General features: G+C 40.1%; 1 protein-coding gene across 1 annotated transcript; it reads right to left on the bottom strand.

The window, feature by feature from the left end:
- Positions 1–4,058: 4,058 nt before the first annotated feature.
- LOC116508071 (lysophosphatidic acid receptor 6-like) lies at positions 4,059–18,448 on the bottom strand. Its single transcript, XM_032216536.1, has 2 exons — positions 18,369–18,448; positions 4,059–5,372 (listed from the first exon to the last, which is right to left on the bottom strand). The coding sequence occupies exon 2, from the start codon at positions 5,282–5,284 to the stop codon at positions 4,328–4,330; it is 957 nt and encodes a 318-aa protein (XP_032072427.1). The 5' UTR covers positions 5,285–5,372; positions 18,369–18,448; the 3' UTR covers positions 4,059–4,327.
- Between the last annotated feature and the right edge of the window lie 2,517 nt (positions 18,449–20,965).

The raw sequence follows: 20,965 nt of genomic DNA, 5'->3' as shown, positions 1-20,965 counted from the left end.
TCTTTGTGGCAACCCCTGAGATATTGGAACACTGCTATCATGTCTCCCCTGGTCCTTCTTTTCATTAAACTAGTCACACCCAGTTCCTGAAACCGTTCCTCATATGTTTTAGCCTCCAGTCCCCTAATCATCGTTGTTGCTATTCTCTGCACTCTTTCTATCTGAGTTTCCTTTCTATCTGAGTTTCAACACAGAGAGAGGAAGCATAGGATGGAAGAGGCAGACCACAGCTAGTGTTTTATACCAATCTGTTTTCTTATATTTGCACTGTATGTATCTTTGAAAGAAATGAATGGAAATTCACAGCGGTGTTTGAATTTGGGAACTAGAAATTTCTTCCGGTAATGTCCAATTGAGGAGACAAAAAATAAAACAAAAATTGTAATCTATCTGAAATGAATGCATTTCATGTTTTAACCAATTCCTGTTTCAAAAGACCTTAGAGCCATTACATAACACTTTTAATAAAAAAGAAAAGAAAAATATATCTGAGCTAGGTTCACACAAGTTCCTGTTTACTGAACTGACCTGTTTCTGGATTTGCACCAAACAGTGCACTAACTAAACTGTAATCTAACCACATGTGCAGGCTTTCCATACCACGGTAAACCATGGAAAATTAATGGTTTCACAATAGCCGAGCTTAGCAATGTTATGCAAATGAAGCTCCAAGATCTTTAACAGACCCCATTAAGCCAGTGTACAAAAACAAACATTGTCTGAGCTTTTGTGAAACCTGTCCTTTGTGTTCATGCATGCACAAGGTTGTTTATCCTGTACGAAGAAAAGAGAAAGAACATCAGTGGCAATATTAAAAGAAGTCAAGTATCTTTTGTATTGTGCTTGAGCCCTGGTCTCTAGTTAGTTATTGACTAAATATGTGGAGTTGCTTTTCTATTGTCATCTGCTAGGACGGTTTTTCCATTTCCAGTTCATAATGTATAGCCCTAGAACAGTGGTCACCAACTGGTAGTTTGGGGACCACTGGTGGTCCGTGAGAAAATTTTGGTGGTCTGCAGAAAAATTATTTTAATTTTTTATATTACACTAAATCAGGGGTCCTCACACTATGACCCCCTGGGCTGGATACGTGCAATGAATGTTTGTGTTGCTGCAGAGAGTCTCGCCTTCAGGGTCTTTTTGTGTGGGTTGGAGGGGGAGAGACATTCCGAATTGGGGCCTGCTTCAGCCTCCTGGTGTGGGGCTTTGGGCGAAGGCTGGGGGGAAGTGCTGCTGCTGGCGAAGAGCCGGAGGGCCTCATTCCAGTGGGACTGCATCATGGCCTGGAACTGGCTGACCATCTCAGCCTGCTGAGCCTCCAGGCACTGGCACCTGGCCTTGCAATCCCACAGGTCTTCCCTTTGCTTGGAAAGCCTATGCTCATAGAACTCAGTGAGGTGCTTCTGCTGAGCCTCCTTCTTGGTCAGATCCAATTTGAACTGAGCAGGTTGTTTTGCCAACTCTTTCTCATGCTGGCTGCAACATGAGCTCCAACAATTGCTTCCTGTTTTGGCCCTAACGAGCGGGTAGGCGAGGAGTGGGTGGAAGGTGGGGGCAAAAAGAGGCTGGTGAGGCACCCCTTGATGTGGGTGACATTCAGTTGGCCACACCCACCCAGTCATATGACCACCTAGTTATGCCCACCCAGACGGTCATTAAGCAGATCATATTAGTGATCCACGGAATTTAAAATTATGCATGTAATGGTCCCTGAGGTCCGAAAGGTTGGTAATCCCTGCCCTAGAATCCCCTGGTGATTGTCTACCAGTGGTGGGATTCAGCCGGTTCGCACCTATTCAGGAGAACCGGTTGTTAATTTTCTAAGCAGTTCGGAGAACCGGTTGTTGGAAGAAATCTCCTTTTGATTTTTTCCCACTTTACAGGGCTAATCCTGTAAGGAAGGCAGGAAGCAAACATTCTGGTGTCATTTCCAGCCTAATTTTTATTTCCCTGCTTACAGAAATTGCCTCTCCCTTATTACATTGTAACAACTAAGACAAAGTGCCCATCAACCTGAGTGATGTTGAGTTGGCTACACCCACCCAGTCACATGACCACCGAGCCCCACCTACCTAGGTGGTCATTAGGGCAGAGAACCGGTTGTTAAATTATTTGAATCCCACCACTGTTGTCTACCCATGTATTAACAAGGCCTGGCCCTTTTTCACTTCCCACTTTGGATGAAACCAGCCAGGTGCTGCCATTTTCTGAACACTTAACACAGTGTTTCTCAACCTTAGCAACTTTAAGATGTGTGAACTTCAACTCCCAGATCTCTTTTCCTGGCTGGAGAATTTTGGGAATTGAAGTCCTCACATCTTAAAGTTGACAAAAAGGAGAAACACCGACTTAAATATATAGCCAGCACTACTGTGGCCATAACGAGAGTCCCTGTTCCATTCCACGTCTGCAGTTGCCTGTGTGAATGCATGCAACACAAATGCAAAATGACAAATAAAAAGTAAATTGTACTTCATGTTTGATGAATTACCTGGAAAATTCCATGCACTTCTTTGACACAGCAGTGGGTTCCATGATGATGCCAGAAAGCAGTCTATAGATCTCATCTGACTTTTGATGAATAGGGGTTTGTACCCATTACAGCAGCCACTTTTGCAAATGGAGAAACCTCTCAACGCAGCTGCTGTGTGTATCCACTATATGTTCCCAACTTTTCCCTTAACCCAAAAGCTATCCTTGATGTAAAAGTTCCAGCCCTTCTCTACTCCCCTAATACATTTTTAAAATTATTTTGAAGCCATTGTTTGCCTTCGTCCTTACTTCTAAATTTGACATCCAGGTTCATATCTTTAGTGCATGATAAAAAGGAGAATCCGTGTAGACTTAAGGTTTTTATTATTCCAATGACTTCAGACAAGACATGTACTGGTGCTCAATTCCATTTACATCGATTTAAACTGAAATGAGTCAGTCTTTCTGGCAATTTCATCTTCCGTTTATGTGAAGGTTGCCAATCTTCCATTAGAGATACACAGTGATTTGTTGTGTAGACAGTTTACTTTATCCTCTACAAACATTTGTTTTGGGGGGAAATGTTATTAGAGCCAGAAAACACTTCAACAATTTCCGCGAGAGATGCTGATTGCAGGATAGTGGAAGCAAATCAGGTATCTAAACCAAGAACATCTGCAGGCATCTCAGATATTGACCAGAAAATTTGGCTGTATCTTTTATTCTCCCCTCTCTCATAAATATGTTCTATAGAATTGTATTAAGAGCTAGAGCTAACAACTGTCTCGGCAGTGGAAATTCAGGTCATAATTATGGCTGTAAATCAAGGATTACCTGCACCACCACCTTAATGCTAATTTAACTCAAACCCATCTTTTCTTGAGCCCTTTCTACTTGGAAAAGGCAGAGTTTGTTGAAGGATCAGAGAGGGGAAAGAAGATGCCCATGAAGATTTGGTACAATATTTTGCTTCAAATCTAAACACCAGGCCCTTCCAAGGACAAACAATGACTTGAAGTGGCTTCATTCAAGCCTGAAACAAGGATCCTTATCTAGTTATGTCATAGTCAATATAGCAATAGCAGCAATAGCAGTAGACTTATATACCGCTTCATAGGCCTTTCAGGCCTCTCTAAGCGGTTTACAGAGAGTCAGCATATTGCCCCCAACAATCTGGGTCCTCATTTTACCCACCTTGGAAGGATGGAAGGCTGAGTCAACCCTGAGCCGGTGAGATTTGAACCGCTGAACTGCTGATCTAGCAGTAGCCTGCAGTGCTGCATTTAACCACTGCGCCACCTTGGCTCTTAGTCAATAGTCAATTGTCATAGTCAATTGTTTGGGAAGCTTTTGGCAGGTTTGTCTATTTATTAAATTTACATTTATATTAAACCAATTTCGTTGTATACATGATGTACAATGACAATAAAGCAGGGGTGAAATCCAGCAGGTTCTGGAGAACTGGTAGTGAAAATTTTGAGTAGTTCGGAGAACCGGCAAATGCCACCTCTGGCTGGCCCCAGAGTGGGGTGGGAATGGGGATTTTGCAGTATCCTTCCCTTGCCACGCCCACCAAGCCACGCCCACAGAACCGGTAGTAAAAAAAATTTGAATTTCACCACTGCAATAAAGGCTATACTTAAAACTTCATTGACTACCCAACTCCAGTGGACTCCCCAGTTTGAACTGGGGGCTTTTCCATAATTTTCCAAGGAAAGAACGAACTTCCCCAATCTGTTGTTGAATCTGAATGTTGTTCTGGAATTCTTATTTGAGCAATGTAATTATACCAGACTACCTGTAGAAGGGCAAATGCTTGGGTGGAAAAGTCCTGCACTAGTGGCCTCTTCCTCGTTCAAGATGCAGGGGGAGGTTGTGCTTCCAAGGGCTGGCCAGGCAGCCTTATTCCTTCCACGTAGTCACATTGGGACACCCTGGCCCTAAGAAAGGGCTCTAGGGATACTTGTCGTCGGAAGGTCTCAGTGGTAAAATAATAGACCAGAGGATCTAGGGCAGCATTCACACAGGACAGGAGCAGGACGTATCTGTAAGCCTGATCTAAATGAGTTGCATTCAACCATGGTACAAGATAGCAAAGTACTGTCAAATGGTAGGGCAGGAAGCAACCCAGAAAAATGGCCACATTCGTTACTACCATTAATCTGATCTTGGATATATTGATCAGCTCCATCTCCACACTTACACTCTGGTGGAAAACATGGAGCAGACTAGATGAGGAAGCTACCATGACAGCCAATGTAATGGCATAGCATAGCACCATAGTACTGGAAATACCAGGATTCGTGATATATTCGGGATGTCCATCAAAACAGAGAGTGGAGCTTATCTCAGTCTTCTTGCCAACAAAGTACGTGGGGATGGTTCCCACAATACTCAAGGTCCATATACCCACACAGATGTACTTGGCTTGTCGGCGTATGGCCTGTGACCAGGAGCTGAGTGGGAAGCACACAGCCATCCAGCGGTCTGCACTGATGCAAGTCAGAAGGAAGATGCTGCCGTACATGTTAACCAAGAGCAGCAGGCCTGCCACTTCACATGTGATTTGAGATAGCTCGGGATGCCAGCCATAGTAGTATATCCTCAGAGGCATTGATGCCAACAGCAAAAGATCGCAGATTGCTAGATTCTTCATGTAGACGGTGGTGATGGAGCGGACAACATCTCTGAAGATAAAAATGTACAGAGCTGTAGAGTTCAGCAGGAGGCCTATTATAAAGATTAGTGAGTAGCTGCTGGCAAAGAACAGATTCTGTACCCTGGTACAATTGTGGCATTTGCTGGAATCCATCTTTAAATGTCTAGCGGCTGATCCACATTTTGCAGTCTTTTAAAATTTCATACATCCTGGCTAGCAGGAACCAGGTGATGCCTTCCTCCTAGTTTAAAAAAAAGGATATTTGCAATTTATGTTTGTGAGGCTACAGTTGCCAGGGTCAGATATTTACTTTTTCATAGACTCTGTGAGACACTTTACAAAGTTCCATAAAATATATCATTGCCCCTAGGGTTTCAGTCTAAAGTTTCATACAAGCAAATCTTTCCTGACTTATAAATATTACTTTTCTTTCTCATTCTACCTGCTTAAATCCAATCTATTTAAAGCTAAGCTCCCTGTAGCCTTACTCATGTAACAATATTGGTGCTAAGTCGCGGTGGCGCAGTGGTTAGAGTTCAGTACTGCAGGCTACTTCTGCTGATCACCGGCTGCCAGCAGTTTGGCAGATTGAATCTCACCAGGCTCAAGGTTGACGTAGCCTTCCATCCTTCCAAGGTCGGTAAAATGAGAACCCAGATTGTTGGGGACAATAGGCTGACTCTGTAAACTGCTTAGAGAGGGCTATAAAACACTGTGAAGCGGCATATAAGTCCAAGTGCTAGTGCTAAGGACAATCAATTTTGGGCAACTTATGAGAAATTCAGCCAAGGTTTCAAGGTGGAACTCCTGTTCCAAAATAAAGGTTTTTCTTAGTTATCCCCCAGTGCACTCTTTTAAGCTTTACTTCTGAAACCCGAACAGTCTTTGGACTCCTTAAAACAAACCCTCTAAACTTCACCGATTAGACAGGAAGCTGCAGTGTTGTAAATGGAAATTTAGATAACTGCTAGATTTTAAGGGCAAAGTTCAGCTATGGTAATTCATAGACCAAATCGTTTTGCTGCAGAATGTTGCAGAGGAAAAAGTTAGCCAGAGGTGGCATTTAGCAAGAAAGGAAGGAGAGGAAAAAGAAAGTGAATAGTTAAAGAAATGTAACTACTAGGAAGCAGCCCAACAATAATCAACAAATATTCATATAGTCTGACAAAGAATCAGAGGCCAGTCTATGTTTACGGTCCCTGATCTATAAAGCAGGAAGAAGCCAAGGAAATGCCTGGTTTTATTTCTATCTCATGAAAGCAGCATGTGGGGCTGAGATCTTGCAAAGGGAGCTGGCCGCCCACACGTTGTAAGCAGAATTTCTCGGTGGCTAGCTAGATCAGAAACACCTGATTTCTTTAACTGATCTAGAATATACCAAGAGGTTTCTTGCAGAGAGCAACAGAACAAAGTAATGGGGTTTAACCACCATAGCCCCCATAAAGTTGGCTATCCAATTGGTCCATAATATTTGGTGAATAAATTAAATAGGTTTCACTTATCTTGAATTTTCTCCCTGACCAGTTATTTACAGTTAAAAAAAATAGGAACTTATTCCCATCCTTCAGATAATCTGGAAGACTTTCAAAATCCAAAACGTCAAGCAGCTTTTCAAAACAGCCATATCTTATGGGTGCCATTGCATGACTTCTATTATAAAAACTTCTTGGTTTTCACTTGGTATGTTCAGGTAGAAACTGGTTGGAAAATTGGTCTGATTTATAAGCCCTAAGTTACCACCCCATTATTGTACATTATTGTAAGTTATAGCACTCGGTTTATAGGGAACAAGTTTGATGGGCATTTCAAGTTTAAACAACATTTCAGGTTTTTAAGAAGAGATCGGACAGCTATTTGTCTGGAATGGTATAGGGTCCCCTGCTTAGATCCCTCGGACTAGAGTAGAGTTGGACTAGATAGAAAACTTCCAAGATCCCTTCTAACTCTGTATTCTGTTAACATCTGTGCAAATGTAGAAGATGGAAGAAGGATAAATATTTACTCATACGTAACTTCTTTGCAGATATAAGGAAGTTCTCAAATCAATGCAGTTCCCTATACTTGCTTTTAGAAAGGATCTTCCATCATGCAATTAAATAAGGCTAAAGAAGATAAAGAAGATTTTGATTCATAATATATTAATTTTATTTTAAAACCCTTTTCTCATTACTTGGTAAGCTTAGGGATGAAATCCGCTTTAAAATGGAAAGGGCTTCTGGCTGTTGATTGCTAAGTCAAAACATTCAAGTCCTGTAGGCCTCTGAACCTGTGCAGCTTTAGTCCACATTCATGTTATTTATTTTAGAAATAAATAATGCCTGTTTAAAATCCTAATATATCCAACCTAAATTCTCCCTTTTCACATAGAAAAATGATGACTCGGTAGCAAAGCTCCTTTGCAAGGAGGGAGCACTGGATTTAATTGTTGTGGCCTGCCAGTGGCCAGCAGAGCTGGCAGCAGACTCGGATAGTGAGGAGGTTGGGGAGGAAGGCTCTGATCAGTGTTCTATGTCGGAGGCAAAGATGGGGCCAGGGCCATCTGACAGTTATCAGCTACCTTCTAAGTTGCAGATAAGTGGGGCAAAAGAACAGCTGGAGCTGTTTACCGATGTGCGCATGCGCAGAGCTGTCAGGAGAAGGGAACAATTAAGGAACAGAGGTCGACTTGGGGGTAAAGGCATAAGTTAATGGAAGCTGATTGGCCACTCCCACAGGAAATAAATAGGAGCAAAAGGGGAGTGGTGTTTGCAGGAGACAATTAGTTTGTTTCTTAGTGTGAAGATTTGCTTATTACAGCGATTCTTTGCCAAGTATTTCATTGTGCAGCATTGCACCTGGAAGCTAATGGCCTGGCTGATATCCAAGGACTGATAAGGTTTGTTGTTGCAATTCCCCCTTGAAAGACTGTTTGTTGAATGTGAATGCTAGGAATTCACATTAGCCAAATAAAAAGGTTTTTTTTTCAGGACCAGGAGTCTGTTTTGTGATTTGATGAAGCCTAGGTCAGAACATTAGTCCACAAAATGCCTAATTGAAAGAACAGGGAATGATAAGGCCTTTCTTTGGCTGAATGCCTGGAGAACCATCAGCCAATTCAGATAGACAGCATTAGGGAGATAGACAGATGGACAGCACTAATATAAAGCCATTTCTTTTGAGCCACAATGAGCCACGATAGCGCAGTGGTTAGAGTGCAGTACCACAGGCTACTTCTGCTGAGTGCTGGCTGCTTGCAATTTGGCAGTTCAAATCTTACTAGGCTCATGGCTGACTCAGCCTTCCATCCTTCTGAGGTGGGTAAAATGAGGATTGTTGGGGGCAATATGCTGATTCTGTAAACCGCCTAGAGAGGGCTGTAAAACACCATAAAGCAGTGGGAGAAAGGTGCTGACGTCGCGACGGCACAACATGCGATCTTGGTGCTCTGAGATCGCAGTCGATATTTCTGCCGCTGGACGGTCCATTCAGACCTAAACCATCCCATAGAGACGGTGATTGAAAAGGGCACCTCCTGCTGATCTCAGGGACACTGCAAAGTCCCTGAAAGATTCAGGAATAGCCTTTATTTCTGGTGACAGAAATGCAGCTAATGAAGCTGCTGAAGTTGGGACAGCTCCAGAACAGGAGGTGAGGAAATTTTATTATTAGAAAAAGAGACTACCCCCCCCCAAAAAAAAATAAGTTAAATTAAAATTGAGGACAGAAGACTGTAAGCGGCGAAATTAATCTACATTAAACTTAAGTGTGTTATCCTGTTTCTAATTTTTTTTTCATGGGTGGAATTTTTGCAAAGGAGCCCTACTTTTTAAACTAAGTGGATTAATTTTTTTCTTCTTTTTTCATTTTTGCTTACACCTATGGATTAAAATTTTCCTTCTTTTTTATAATGCTTGATTGGATTTATTGGATTGTTTTTGATCTTCATTTAAGAGTTTTTTTCTTTCTTAAGCTTGGAATATAAAGAAGATAATAAGAAGGATTATAAAGAGGGTTGTAACAACAGGAGGAAAAGCAGTTACACTGCCACTTAGAGGCTGGAGGCTGGATACATTGTTTTTTCTTCTTTCTCTTTGATCATTGGAGACTGAAGGCTCTTTCAGTTTGCTTACTGAGAGTGATAGTAGGAAGAGCACAAGTTGTTTTTACAGGTGCTTTTTGGAAGTTCTATCACTAGCTATTGGAGGGAAGACAACATTTGAAAGATAATAAATGAACCTGTTTGAAATTTATTAAAATAGCCTTGAATCCTATAGTGGCAGTGCCTGCAAAATTGGAAGAATGGTGCAGCAGGAAAAAGAAACTGTAACATTGCAAATTATTATGTTTGAAATTCAAAATCTATTAGTTGTGACAGAGATTGGAGAATATGGAATACAAAACAGAAAAAATTTGATGGAAAAACTGAGGATGTTTATCAAATGAACAAAGTGGTGGACAGAGTTCAAAAAAATGAGCAAAGAGATAAGAAAACTGTGGACACTGACAACAAAGTGAGCGTGGTTAGTAATGGCAAGAGCGGAATATGGAAAGGGGAGACAGATGGATTGGAACTCCACGCCAGATTTCAAAGCACAGAAGAAGAAAAGAGACAAAAATTGACGGAGATAGGGAGAGAAATCTTGACAGAAGCACCAGTGATAACCAAAGATAAGCTGATGGAAAGAGCAGTTGCTGGGTTTCAAGCTTTTATGAGATATGAAAGGAACAACATGTTGCGAAGAGAAGTTCATACAAGATTTATTAAGAAAGTAACTAGAACATTAATGGTACAAATGGCAAGAGATATAAGACTGCACTATTACTGGAAAGATACAGGTTGATGCAATGAAAATGTATAATAAAAACTAAGCTAAATTTAGTTTACTAGTAGTATGTATAAAATGAAGTGACAATAGCTATAGTTAAATAATGATTAATAATGATAATACATATAGATATATTAGTTTGATAATATGAAATTTTATATAAACAACACATGGAGATTATGAGAGGAGGTTTAAAAGCTTTGTCTAGAATATGTTAAGATGTATTATGATTGGATGATTTTAGGATGATTTAATAGAATGTTATCATATAATCCTATTCTAGATTTTGAATATTATATATAAAAGGATATAAAAACAATTATAGTCAAATTAAGATTGAGATATAACAATTGTGATATACATGAATACAGGTGAATATTAAATATGCGATTTGATATGAAAAGCAGGTGATGACTATGGAAGAGATGCATGGAAATACTGTAACCAACCGACACACTTTCTACAATTTGTAATGGAAGATGGGATTTTTTATTTTCATGTTTGTTTGCCTATGTTCAAAAATAAATAAAAATTGTTTGAAAAAAAAAAAAGCACCGTAAAGCAATATATAAGTCTAAGTGCTTTTGCTATTTCTCTGTCCCATAATTTAATGCAAAGAAACATTGCATTATGCTTTCTAATTGGTTAGATGCAGCCACAGAAAGTTAATCTGTAAGATCATCCCTAGAGTAGCCCTCCTAACTTTGTAGAGCAGTGTTTCTCAACTTTGGCAACTTGAAGTCCGGACATCTTCAAGTTGCCAAGGTTGAGAAACACTGTTGTAGAGTGTGAACATGCTTGGAGTAAATCAAGGGTGGCACCTGCAAATACTGACATAGGTAGTAATGACATAATGCAACATATAGTTCTATTCGGAGGACATATTGTCCTCTACTTACCACGACAATTGAGCCCAGAACTTCTGTTGCTAAGCAAGACAGCTGTTAATTCAATTTTTCCCCATTTTACAATCTTTCTTGCCACAGTTTTTAAGTGAAACTCTGCAGTTGTTAAGATAGTAACATGGTGGTTAAGCGAATTTGGCTTCCCTATTGACTTTCCTTGTCAGAAGGTTGCAAAAGGTGATCGCATGACCCTGGGACACTGCAACCGTCATAAATGTGAGTCAGTTGCCAAGCATCTGAATTTCAGGCTTGTGATCAAGGGTGTGTGTGTGTGTGTTGCAACAGTCGTAAGTGTGAAAAACGGTCATTGTCTTCAATGCCGTTATAAGTTCAAACAGTCACTAAATGAACTGTTGCAAGTCGAGGACTCCCTGGATATCATTACATTATTTGGTTTATGATGTTAAGAAACATGCCATCATTTTGTTTTGCTGTTGCAAGCAATTGTGGCTTGTAACAGATGCCTCTCCCAATGGTGCTTTATCAAGAGGCAACTTGACTTTCTGGTTTTTCTTTGAAGAGGTTTCACTTCTCATCCAAGAAGCTTCTTCAGCTCTGAGAAGCGAAACATTTTCAGAGAAAAACCGGACAGTCCAGTTGCCTCTTGAAAAAGCTCCTTTGGGACAACCATGACCCCGGTGACTGAGAATCTCCATAGAAACAGACGCCTATGTACTGTGTTACGGTTACACCAAAATATGCCAAAAGTAATAGCCATTCTTGCTGTGACTGAAATACTGCATGTGCTACTGATATAACTGGGGGGGGGGGTAGAGCTTAGATTGAATCTTGTGAAGTTGATGACAACATGCAATAAAATTAAAGAGATAAGATACTATGAAACGGTGTCACATCTAATTGACAGGAAGTTCCCCATTTACAGCACATCTACAATTGGGACCAGAAATTTAGTTGATAAGCGAGGTTAGCGGTGTCAAATTCAAGGCCGGATGCAGATTGCGGGGTGCTTAGATCTAGCCCCCAGGACCACCCTGGAAACAGTGATGGGCGGGCCCATGGTGCCTCCTGAGCTCCGTTTTCGGCTGTGACAGCCTCCTGCAACCCTCTGCCAGCGAAAACGGAGCTCTGGAGGGTCGCACACAGCTCTCCCGAGCTCCATTTTTGCTGGCAGAGGGTTGCAGGTGGCTGTTACAGCCAAAAATGGAGCTCAGGAACCTGTTTTCACAGAGCACTCAGGCCACCACAGGCGTCCCCCGACCCAAGTGACTTTGAGCCCCAATGCCCCCCCCCGATCAAACTGATGCAGCCCTCAATGAAATCGAGTTTGACACCCCTGAGCAAGGTGGTTCTTGAGTGACTCACAACCGATTTTATGACCTTTTTTTTTTGCCATGGCTGTTAAGCTATTCACTGCAATTGTTGAATGAATCACACAATTGTTAAGCAAGTCCAACTTCCCCCATAGAGTTTGCTTGTTGGAAGATGACTGGGAAGGTCACATATGGTGATGAGATGCCCCCAGGACATTCCAACCAAAAAGAGCCGAGGTGGCGCAGTGGTTAGGGTGCAGTACTGCAGGCCATTTCAGCTGACTGTGATCTGCAGTTCAGCGGTTCAAATCTCACCGGCTCAAGGCCGACTTAGCCTTCCATCCTTCTGAGGTGGATGAAATGAGGACCCAGACTGTGGGGGCAAGTTGCTGACTCAATTTGCTAAAAAATCTGTAAACCGCTTAGAGAGGGCTGAAAGCCCTATGAAGCGGTATATAAGTCTAATAAATAAATAAATAAACAAACAAACAAACAAACCATCATAAATGTTTGTTAAGAGCACCCACATTTTGATCACATGTTGCAGGGCATGTCAAATTTTTCAACGTTCAATTTCCAAACATTAGGGGTGTTCAGAAGTTGTGATTTGCCTTGGGGATTGTAAAGATATTTTGGTTACTTTAATATAATTTCGATGTGCTCGGTAAGTAACTACATAAATATCATAACTTTTAAACATTTTGTTTGTTTCTTTTGACAGTCATAAGTGTGGTCTTAAATGATCAAACTGATCTGGGCAAGCCATAAGAAGAGAAACAGTGAATTCTTCCTAAATCCAGTCAGCCTGTAGTTCCCAGCCTGCAGCTACCAACATGCTGGGGCTATGTCTTATAGCAAGGGTGTCAAACTCAATTTCATTGAGGGCTGCATCAGGGTTTTGTTTGACTTTTAGGGGGGGGGGAGCACAATGGGCGTGGCCAGGTTGGGCATGGCCAGCTTGACATCACTTGTGTTGGGGGCACCTGTGGTGGCCTAAGCACTCTGCTAGAGAAAACAGGCTCCTGAGCTCCGTTTTCAGCTGCAACAGCCTCCTGCAACCCTCTGCCAGAGAAAACGGAGCTCGGGAGGGCTGTGCATGGCCCTCCTGAGCTCCATTTTCTCTGGCAGAGGCACCACAGATCAGTCCTTCATTGTTTCCAGGGCAGCCCCGTGGGCCAGATCTAAGAACCCTGTGGACCAGATCTGAGCCCCAGATCTTGAGTTTGACACCCTTGTCTTATAGCAACAATTAAGACTTGTTGCACAGCCATGCCTTTATCTGGGAGGGAAAGAGTAAAGGCCATAAATATTTCCAGAGACATGACGTGAGAGAGGCCTTATTAGAGATTTAGATGAAGATTAAAGGAAATTTCTATACAAAAAGTCCCAGATGGATATCAACCATGGAAGCAATGATGTACCATGACGTAATATATTTGAATAGGGTACTGATCTATAAGGAGTTATTGGATGGACAAGGAAAACTGAAAACAAATCAAGAGTTAAAATTATAGGGAATTGAAATAGACTGGTTGGCATACCTACAGATTCAAACAAGATAAAAGAAGGATTTAGAACAGTACCTATTTCAAAATGAACAGCAAGAATTAGATAAAATAGTAATAGGGATGGAAGAAAAAATGATTACCAAAATGTATAATTGTCTTTTGAAATTTAAAATGGAGGAGGAAACTGTGAAGGAAACAATGGCAATTTGGGCTACAACATTGAATTGGAGCATTGGGAAAAATTATAGGAAAAAATTATAAATTGACGATGTCGGCAGCATACAAGGAAAATATCTATGTATAGGTGGCATTTACATCCGGTGAGATTGGCCAAAATGTTCCCAAATAGACCTCCAAACTACCCAACAGGGGACCTTCTATCATATGTGGTGGACATGTCCCAAAACTAAGGAATTCTGGATAAATATTCAAAAATGGTTGGAAGAAGTAACAGAATAAAAAATCAACATGAAGCCTGAGCTGCTTCTTCTGGGAATAATAAAAGGAAATATAAGTAAATATGTATAATATATTACGTTCCATATAATTATCACAGCCAGAATCTTATTTGCCCAAAATTGGAACCAAAAAACCATTCCCTCAAATGCAGAAATTATAAAAATGGTGCTAGAATGTGCAGAAATAGATAAATTAACAATGGAACTAAGAGATAGAGAGGAGACAGAGTATTATAAGGCATGGAATAGGTGGTATAATTGGCTTGAAAAGAGATGTAAAATTAATGCATAATGAATACATAGAAAATACAACGAAAGAAGATGGTATATATTCAGAAAGTAATAGAGATGTAAATATTGTATACATTTTAATAAGAAGTAATCATAAAACAAGGAGGTATATGTATGAAACAATAGGTCATAGAATGGAAAATTTGAAATGAAAAAAAAAAGAATACTGGTAACAGAAAGCTGTAAAAGTGTAATTGTGATTTTAATGTTTAAAAAATGCTGAATAAAAATGATATTTTTAAAAAAAGACTTGTTGCACAGTCAACCAGATATTTAGGCTGGATTTGGCATTTTTATCCACCTATTGCTATTATTGATAATTCATGATTAAATTCACCATCTGTTGGAAGCATAATAATTCAAATCCTAACCAATGTATATTAAGGTAATATATAAGACTACAGGCAGTTCCAAACAGAGTGCCTTTTTTGTAGAATTATGGTGTTCAGATCCAATATGTTCAAAATTTCCAAATATCAAAGGAGTCCTTTAGGTATTTCTCTGAAGGCTCCAATCATGATTGGTATAACAGCGGAATTCTTTTCTATAGGCATTCAATTTCCATCTACAAGTCTTGGTATTTTGTAATTTTTTCCCCAAATTACATTTCCCCCCTCAATCCTAGCATCCTCTGTTATAAGTAACATCAATGAACCAGACTTTCTTTTCAATAACTTGTATCAGGCATGTGATGAACAAGGAGCCTGTCCTTTTGGATCTTAAAATCCATAAAAGCTCATCCATTTTTCAAAAACTTCTCAACTTGATGGCCCCAATGGTTCTTGCTATATTCAAATTCAAATTGTGGTAACTTTCGGTCATGATGCTTCTTGTATTCAATTTATGTAATTTTGGTGCAGCCACTGTTTGGATGGTTAGTTGCTTCACCCTTTTCACCACAAAGACAACATTTGCTGTTGTTTCTTACAGGCTCAATGGTCACTTTCATGGCAATCCCTTGTTCTTCTAATTCTTTTTTCTTTTTAAGTTCCCCCTTTTCTGTCAAAATATCTTTATATCTAACAATGTTTCCCATATTAATAATATTTGGCTGCATTAACACTTCCATTGTCGAAAACCAAACTGGTATCTTCAAATAGTGTTTTTCTCTAACTTTCTCCCATACTAATAATAAAGCATTTCTCATATAATTATCTGATACAATCTAGATATGAAAAAGATACTAAATTATATGGCTTTCACATGGAGATGACAGAATTGGATGAGATACTTACAGGAGCAGAAGAGCGAATGATTTAAAAAGTGTATAGTTATTTACTGCGTGTTAAACTAGAAGAACAGGTAAAAGAAACAATGATAGCATGGGCAAAATTTTTTGGATATCCAATAGAATTAGATAAATGGCAGCAATGATGGGAACAAAATTATAAATTAACAATGACAACTGCACATGAAGATAATTTGTACAAAATGTTTTATAAATGGCACATATCACCTGAAAGATTGGCAAAAATGTTTAAAGACAAATCAACCAAATGTTGGAAATGCCACCAAACACCGGGATCATATTATCACATGTGGTGGACATGTATAAAAGCTAAAAAATACTGGGCAATAATTCGAATGTGGTTGGAGAAGGTGACGCAGCAATATATTGACTTAAAACTGGAATTGTTCTTGTTTAGATTTAGATTTTAGATTTAGATTTAAAGTTTATTTATATGCCGCCCTTTTCCCTGGGGGGACTCAGGGCGGCTTACAACTTAAAAAGGGGGGGGGGAGACAAACTTTTAACATATAAGACAAATACATAATTAAAACACAACATTCATACTATTCGGGCGGGTTGTTAGGTATCTTACCAGGAAAATATAGTAAAGAAAATGTATATTTGATTATTCATGTAATAACTGCGGCTAGAATTGTGTTTGCACAAAATTGGAAAGCTGAAGAAATCCCTAAAGATGAAAATGTGATTAAGAAAGTATTAGATTATGCAGAAATGAGTAGCTTATACTAGCAATTAAAGGAAAGGAAGAATCTGATTATTATAATATATGGGGTTATTTTATCATTGGTTAGAAAATGAATATGGATAAAAAAGTATAAAATTAAATAATTTAGGAAGAGAAATAATATAACAGGAGATATGTTAAGTTGTAATGTTAAAATAAGAATAAATATATATAAAGAATTTGGTGGTAAGCTATAACTATTATGACACAAAAAAATTGTACTCAGACAACACGCTGATTAATAAATGATGAAATGTTTGTTTTAAAAGGAAAAAAAAAACTTTTACCAAAAAAAAATGCTCACTTTCATAAAGCTTGTTTTTGAGCTGCGAAAACAACCTCTTCAGTTTCTTTCTTTTACACTGATATTAATCAACCTCAAATGTGCTTTTTGTTGACTTTTCAGTGGTCATCCATTGGCTTGTTCTCACACTTAACAAATCAGTTTTCAGTTGTTTCATTTCTATATTCAACCCTGATTGAACTGATTCTGTACTCAGCAATGCTTGAAGTGATTGAAGTAAGGCATACAGAAAGAAACAGAATAAATTCTGCCTAAATCCAGAGTTCTGCTCTTTTAAGCAGCCTGTGTAGGGGTCCCAAGCCTCCACCCCATCCCCGTTACTCTTATTTTTTCTTCCCATTATACACAATTGCAGCTATCATTGTCCTAGAAAAGGAGAAAAACTTGGCTCCATTTTTTCCCTCTGTGGTGCATAATCTTATATCACATCCCAGCTTCCCTTCCCTTTAAATTAGATTTCATCTTTCTTGGAATTAAAAACATAGAAATATTGTTACTATATACTTTTCTGCATCTTTCCCAGCTGTGCTAGATATTTTTCATAAGTCGTCATTGCTTTATTTCTGGGTTGTTTAGCCAAAGACTGGCATGTCAGTTAACCACCATTAGTTACCCTAAGGTAGTTTGTTCCTCAGATACTTTAGTTTTTCATGAAAAATCAATGGAAAATCCTTCTCCACCTTTCAAGAGTTTTATGGATCGAGTCACTGATCATTTCCCTATTCAGCTATATACTGGATTCAACTAATATTAGAATTCTAGGGTAGAGCAAGATATTTTGAGCTAACTTTCTTTGATCCCAATAGTACCTATGAGTCAGAAATCTCCAGCTGGTTCGCACATCACAATAAGCAGTATGTAATTACAGAATAGCTATAGCTAATGCAATTACAACACAATGGCATAATAACATAATATTAACAATAGCATGGCTTAATAGGACGGGTTGATTTGTGTAAATGCTAAGAAAGTAGTTGGACTTGAACATCAGTGCTATATCACAAATTCCTTAATTCCATTTTAGCTTAGACTTAGAGCATTGGAAGAAGTGAGGCAGTCATTTCTAAAGTAGACTGTCAAAAAGGCCCAGTCTTAACCTTTTAGTCTGAGCAATTAATTCTGCAACCCTAGTTTGGGAGCTGTATTAGCTGGCCTAACCATCGATTTATATCTGGGGGGAAAGCTAATTTCTGATGCTCCTTCATATCCCTCAAGAAACATCTTTATTCTTTACAGCCGTTAGTTTCTTTGCATAGAACCCCTCAGGAAGGAAATGTATGGAGATTCTCCATCATCCATAGTGGTTGTCCGAGTTGAACTGAAGAAACTTCTTGGACGAGAAGCAAAACGTTTTCAAGGAAAAAAGAAACAAGACCAGTGTCGCCTTTGGGGACACTCAAAGTAATCTGTCTGAAATTTGTTATAGATAATCTGCATCATTTGGGCTGCTACTACTAAACATTTCATCTCACTCTGTTTTAACTTGAAACAGTGATGGTATTACATCTCTGATTATGGAGGAACGGGGAGGGACAAAAAACACATTTAAGAATAACCATTACAATCCAAGATATCTGTTTCTTTCTATTTAACACAGAGTGACTATATACATTGGGGTGGGAAATTAATCTATGGATCCTCAACCCAGCAACCTCTCCTCCAGGTATTTGCTAATTCAGGAGGTCCATTTTCTCCTCTCTTTCCAAAGAACTTACTCACAGAGATTCACATCCTGAAATGACTGGTCATAAGAGCAAGGAGCTGCTTGAAGAGATCACTTGCCTGTATGTCTTCAGCACAATCATCTTCCTTCCTGCTGTTTAAAATGTAACGCAGAAGAAAACCACACTCCACCTCCTATGATACAAACCGCATGCAAGGCTCTGTTTTGCTATTTGCTTTCGGCTGCCTTTGAAACAGGGAGGGGGGGGGCTTGGTATTTGGGAGAGGAAGTTTTAGTACAGGAGAAATTGTAAAAACAATTACAAAGTTTTTTGGGATTTGTGAATTTTTATCGTCAATTTATTCCCTCATTCACCAGCATTGCTTTGCCCATTACAAATCTCCTAAAGTAAAAAGGGGAGGCCAAGCCCAGACCGGGTAAGCCTTTGAATTGGACTATGGAGTGTCAAGCCAGTTTCAAAAAATTAAAGCGACTCTTTGCAGCTGAACCCATTTTGAAACACCCAGATATGGAAGCACCATTTATCATTCAAGCTGATGCCAGTGATGTGGCGGTGGGGGCAGTATTACTTCAAATGAACACTGATGGAAAATTGCAGCCATGCGCTTACACCTCATGTAAACTGACAGAGACGGAGAGAAGATGGGCTATATGGGAAAAGGAAGCTTTTGCAGTCAGATGGGCTTTGATGACCTGGCGACATTTTCTAGAAGGGGCGAAACACCCTTTTGAAGTATGGACTGATCATAACAATTTGGAAGCATTGAAGACCCCACGTAAGCTATCTCCTAAACAGGTGCATTGGGCACAACATTTCAACCATTTCAACTTTGCCCTCATGTACATTTCAGCGGGGGGGGGGGGAGAACTTCATGGCTGATGCCTTGTCTAGGCTTCCCCAGTACAACAGCTCTAAGCTGAGCATGGTTCACCCAGTCATCCCAGCAAAAAGTCTAGCTGCCCCGGTGATTACTAAAAGCCAAGGCACTTCGAATTTAGAGGTCACAACGGACCTCATGTGCAAACTCAAGGAAGGCCTTGAGTTCGATGACTGGTTCAAGGAACATTCAAACGAATGTACTATGAAAGATGGACTGGCTTGGGTAGGGGCTAAATTGTATGTTCCTGCTAACCTGCAAACTATTATTCTTCAACGGGCCCATGATTCGAGAATGGCAGGCCATTTTGGATTTGTAAAGACTTTACATCTGGCTAATAACAATTTTGGTGGCCTTCATTGAAAAAATACATTGAATCCTATATAACCAGTTGTCCCGCTTGTGCTGCCACAAAGCGACCACCGGGAAAACCCCAGGGCCTTCTCCAAAGTGTGGCCCGCCCTGAGGCCCCATGGAAAGAGATATCGATGGACTTCATTGTCGAATTGCCAGAGAGTCTAGGAAACACCGTGATTTGGGTAATCACCGACCTGTTTTCCAAAGAAGTTCATTTTGTGCCCTGTTCCAAAATCCCATCAGCTAAGTCATTAACTAAGTTGTTTATTTCACATGTTACATGGAGTGCCTGAATGCATAATTTCGGATGAGGGGGGGTCCAGTTCACCTCCCTCTTCTGGAAGGAGTTTCTAATTGGCTTCACTCAGGGGCTAAGCTCCGCCCACCATCCTCAGACTAATGGGGCTTGTGAATGGACTAATTCTGTTTTGGAACAGTACCGCCGGTGTTTCATCAATTATCAGCAAGATAACTGGGCTGAACCGCAAATTTTGTCCCTCTCCGAGTGGAGTGACCAACTTCGTCAATTTTGGCCCATGACCCACAAGGCGTTGGAGGCTGTTCACCGGGTGCACAAGAAACAGGCTGATAAAAAGAGGGTGAAGCAAAAGGAGTACAAAGTAGGAGATTGCATGTTTTTGTCCATCAAGTTTCTACAAACCACCCAGAAATCGAAGAAACTGGGGCTGAAGTATGTCGGTCCTTTCCCTATTGTGAAAATCATTAATCCTGTTTCTGTACAATTGGAGTTACCAAAGGATCTTAAGCAGATTTATCCTGTGTTTCATGTAAACCTGTTGAAACCAGAGCACACTTCCTTTTGTGTGCCCCTACCTGCACCCCCTGCCCCTCTTCTTATTGAGGAAGAGCAACGTTTTGAACTTAAGGAAATCTTGGACTCCAGGAAGCATAGGAATTGACTTCAATATCTAGTATCCTGGAAGCATTTTCCCCCCTCCCAGGCTGAATGGGTTGATAAATCTCATGTTAGAGCTCCTCTTACAGAAGTTCTACTTGATAAGTCTTGATCATATTTGAAATGTACATTTATGTTGTTTTTTCTATTGTTTTATTTTCTTGCAGGGATGACTTCTCTTCCGGAAGAAGGGCCGGATGTCAGCCTCTGCTTCGCTATTTGCTTTCGGCTTCCATTGAAAAGAGGAGGGGGGCTTGGTATTTGGGAGGGGAAGTTTTAGTACAGGAGAGATTGTAAAAGGGGAATTTTGTTCTCACCGTCTACTGGGCATGCTGGAGACTGGTGCTTGGTGTTGATCAAGGCCAACTGTCCTGCATACCAACCTAATGATGCTCCTTGAAAATGAAACTCACATGACACCTGAGGGATTTGAAGATTGGACAGTGGGATGAGGGTTACTGGGGGGAGGGGGTTGGTCACA

The sequence above is a fragment of the Thamnophis elegans genome, chromosome 4 (genome assembly GCF_009769535.1).
Source record: "Thamnophis elegans isolate rThaEle1 chromosome 4, rThaEle1.pri, whole genome shotgun sequence".
Lineage (NCBI taxonomy): Eukaryota > Metazoa > Chordata > Lepidosauria > Squamata > Colubridae > Thamnophis > Thamnophis elegans.
Note: the sequence above shows the minus strand (reverse complement) of the source record. Positions and strands in the feature narration are given on the sequence as shown.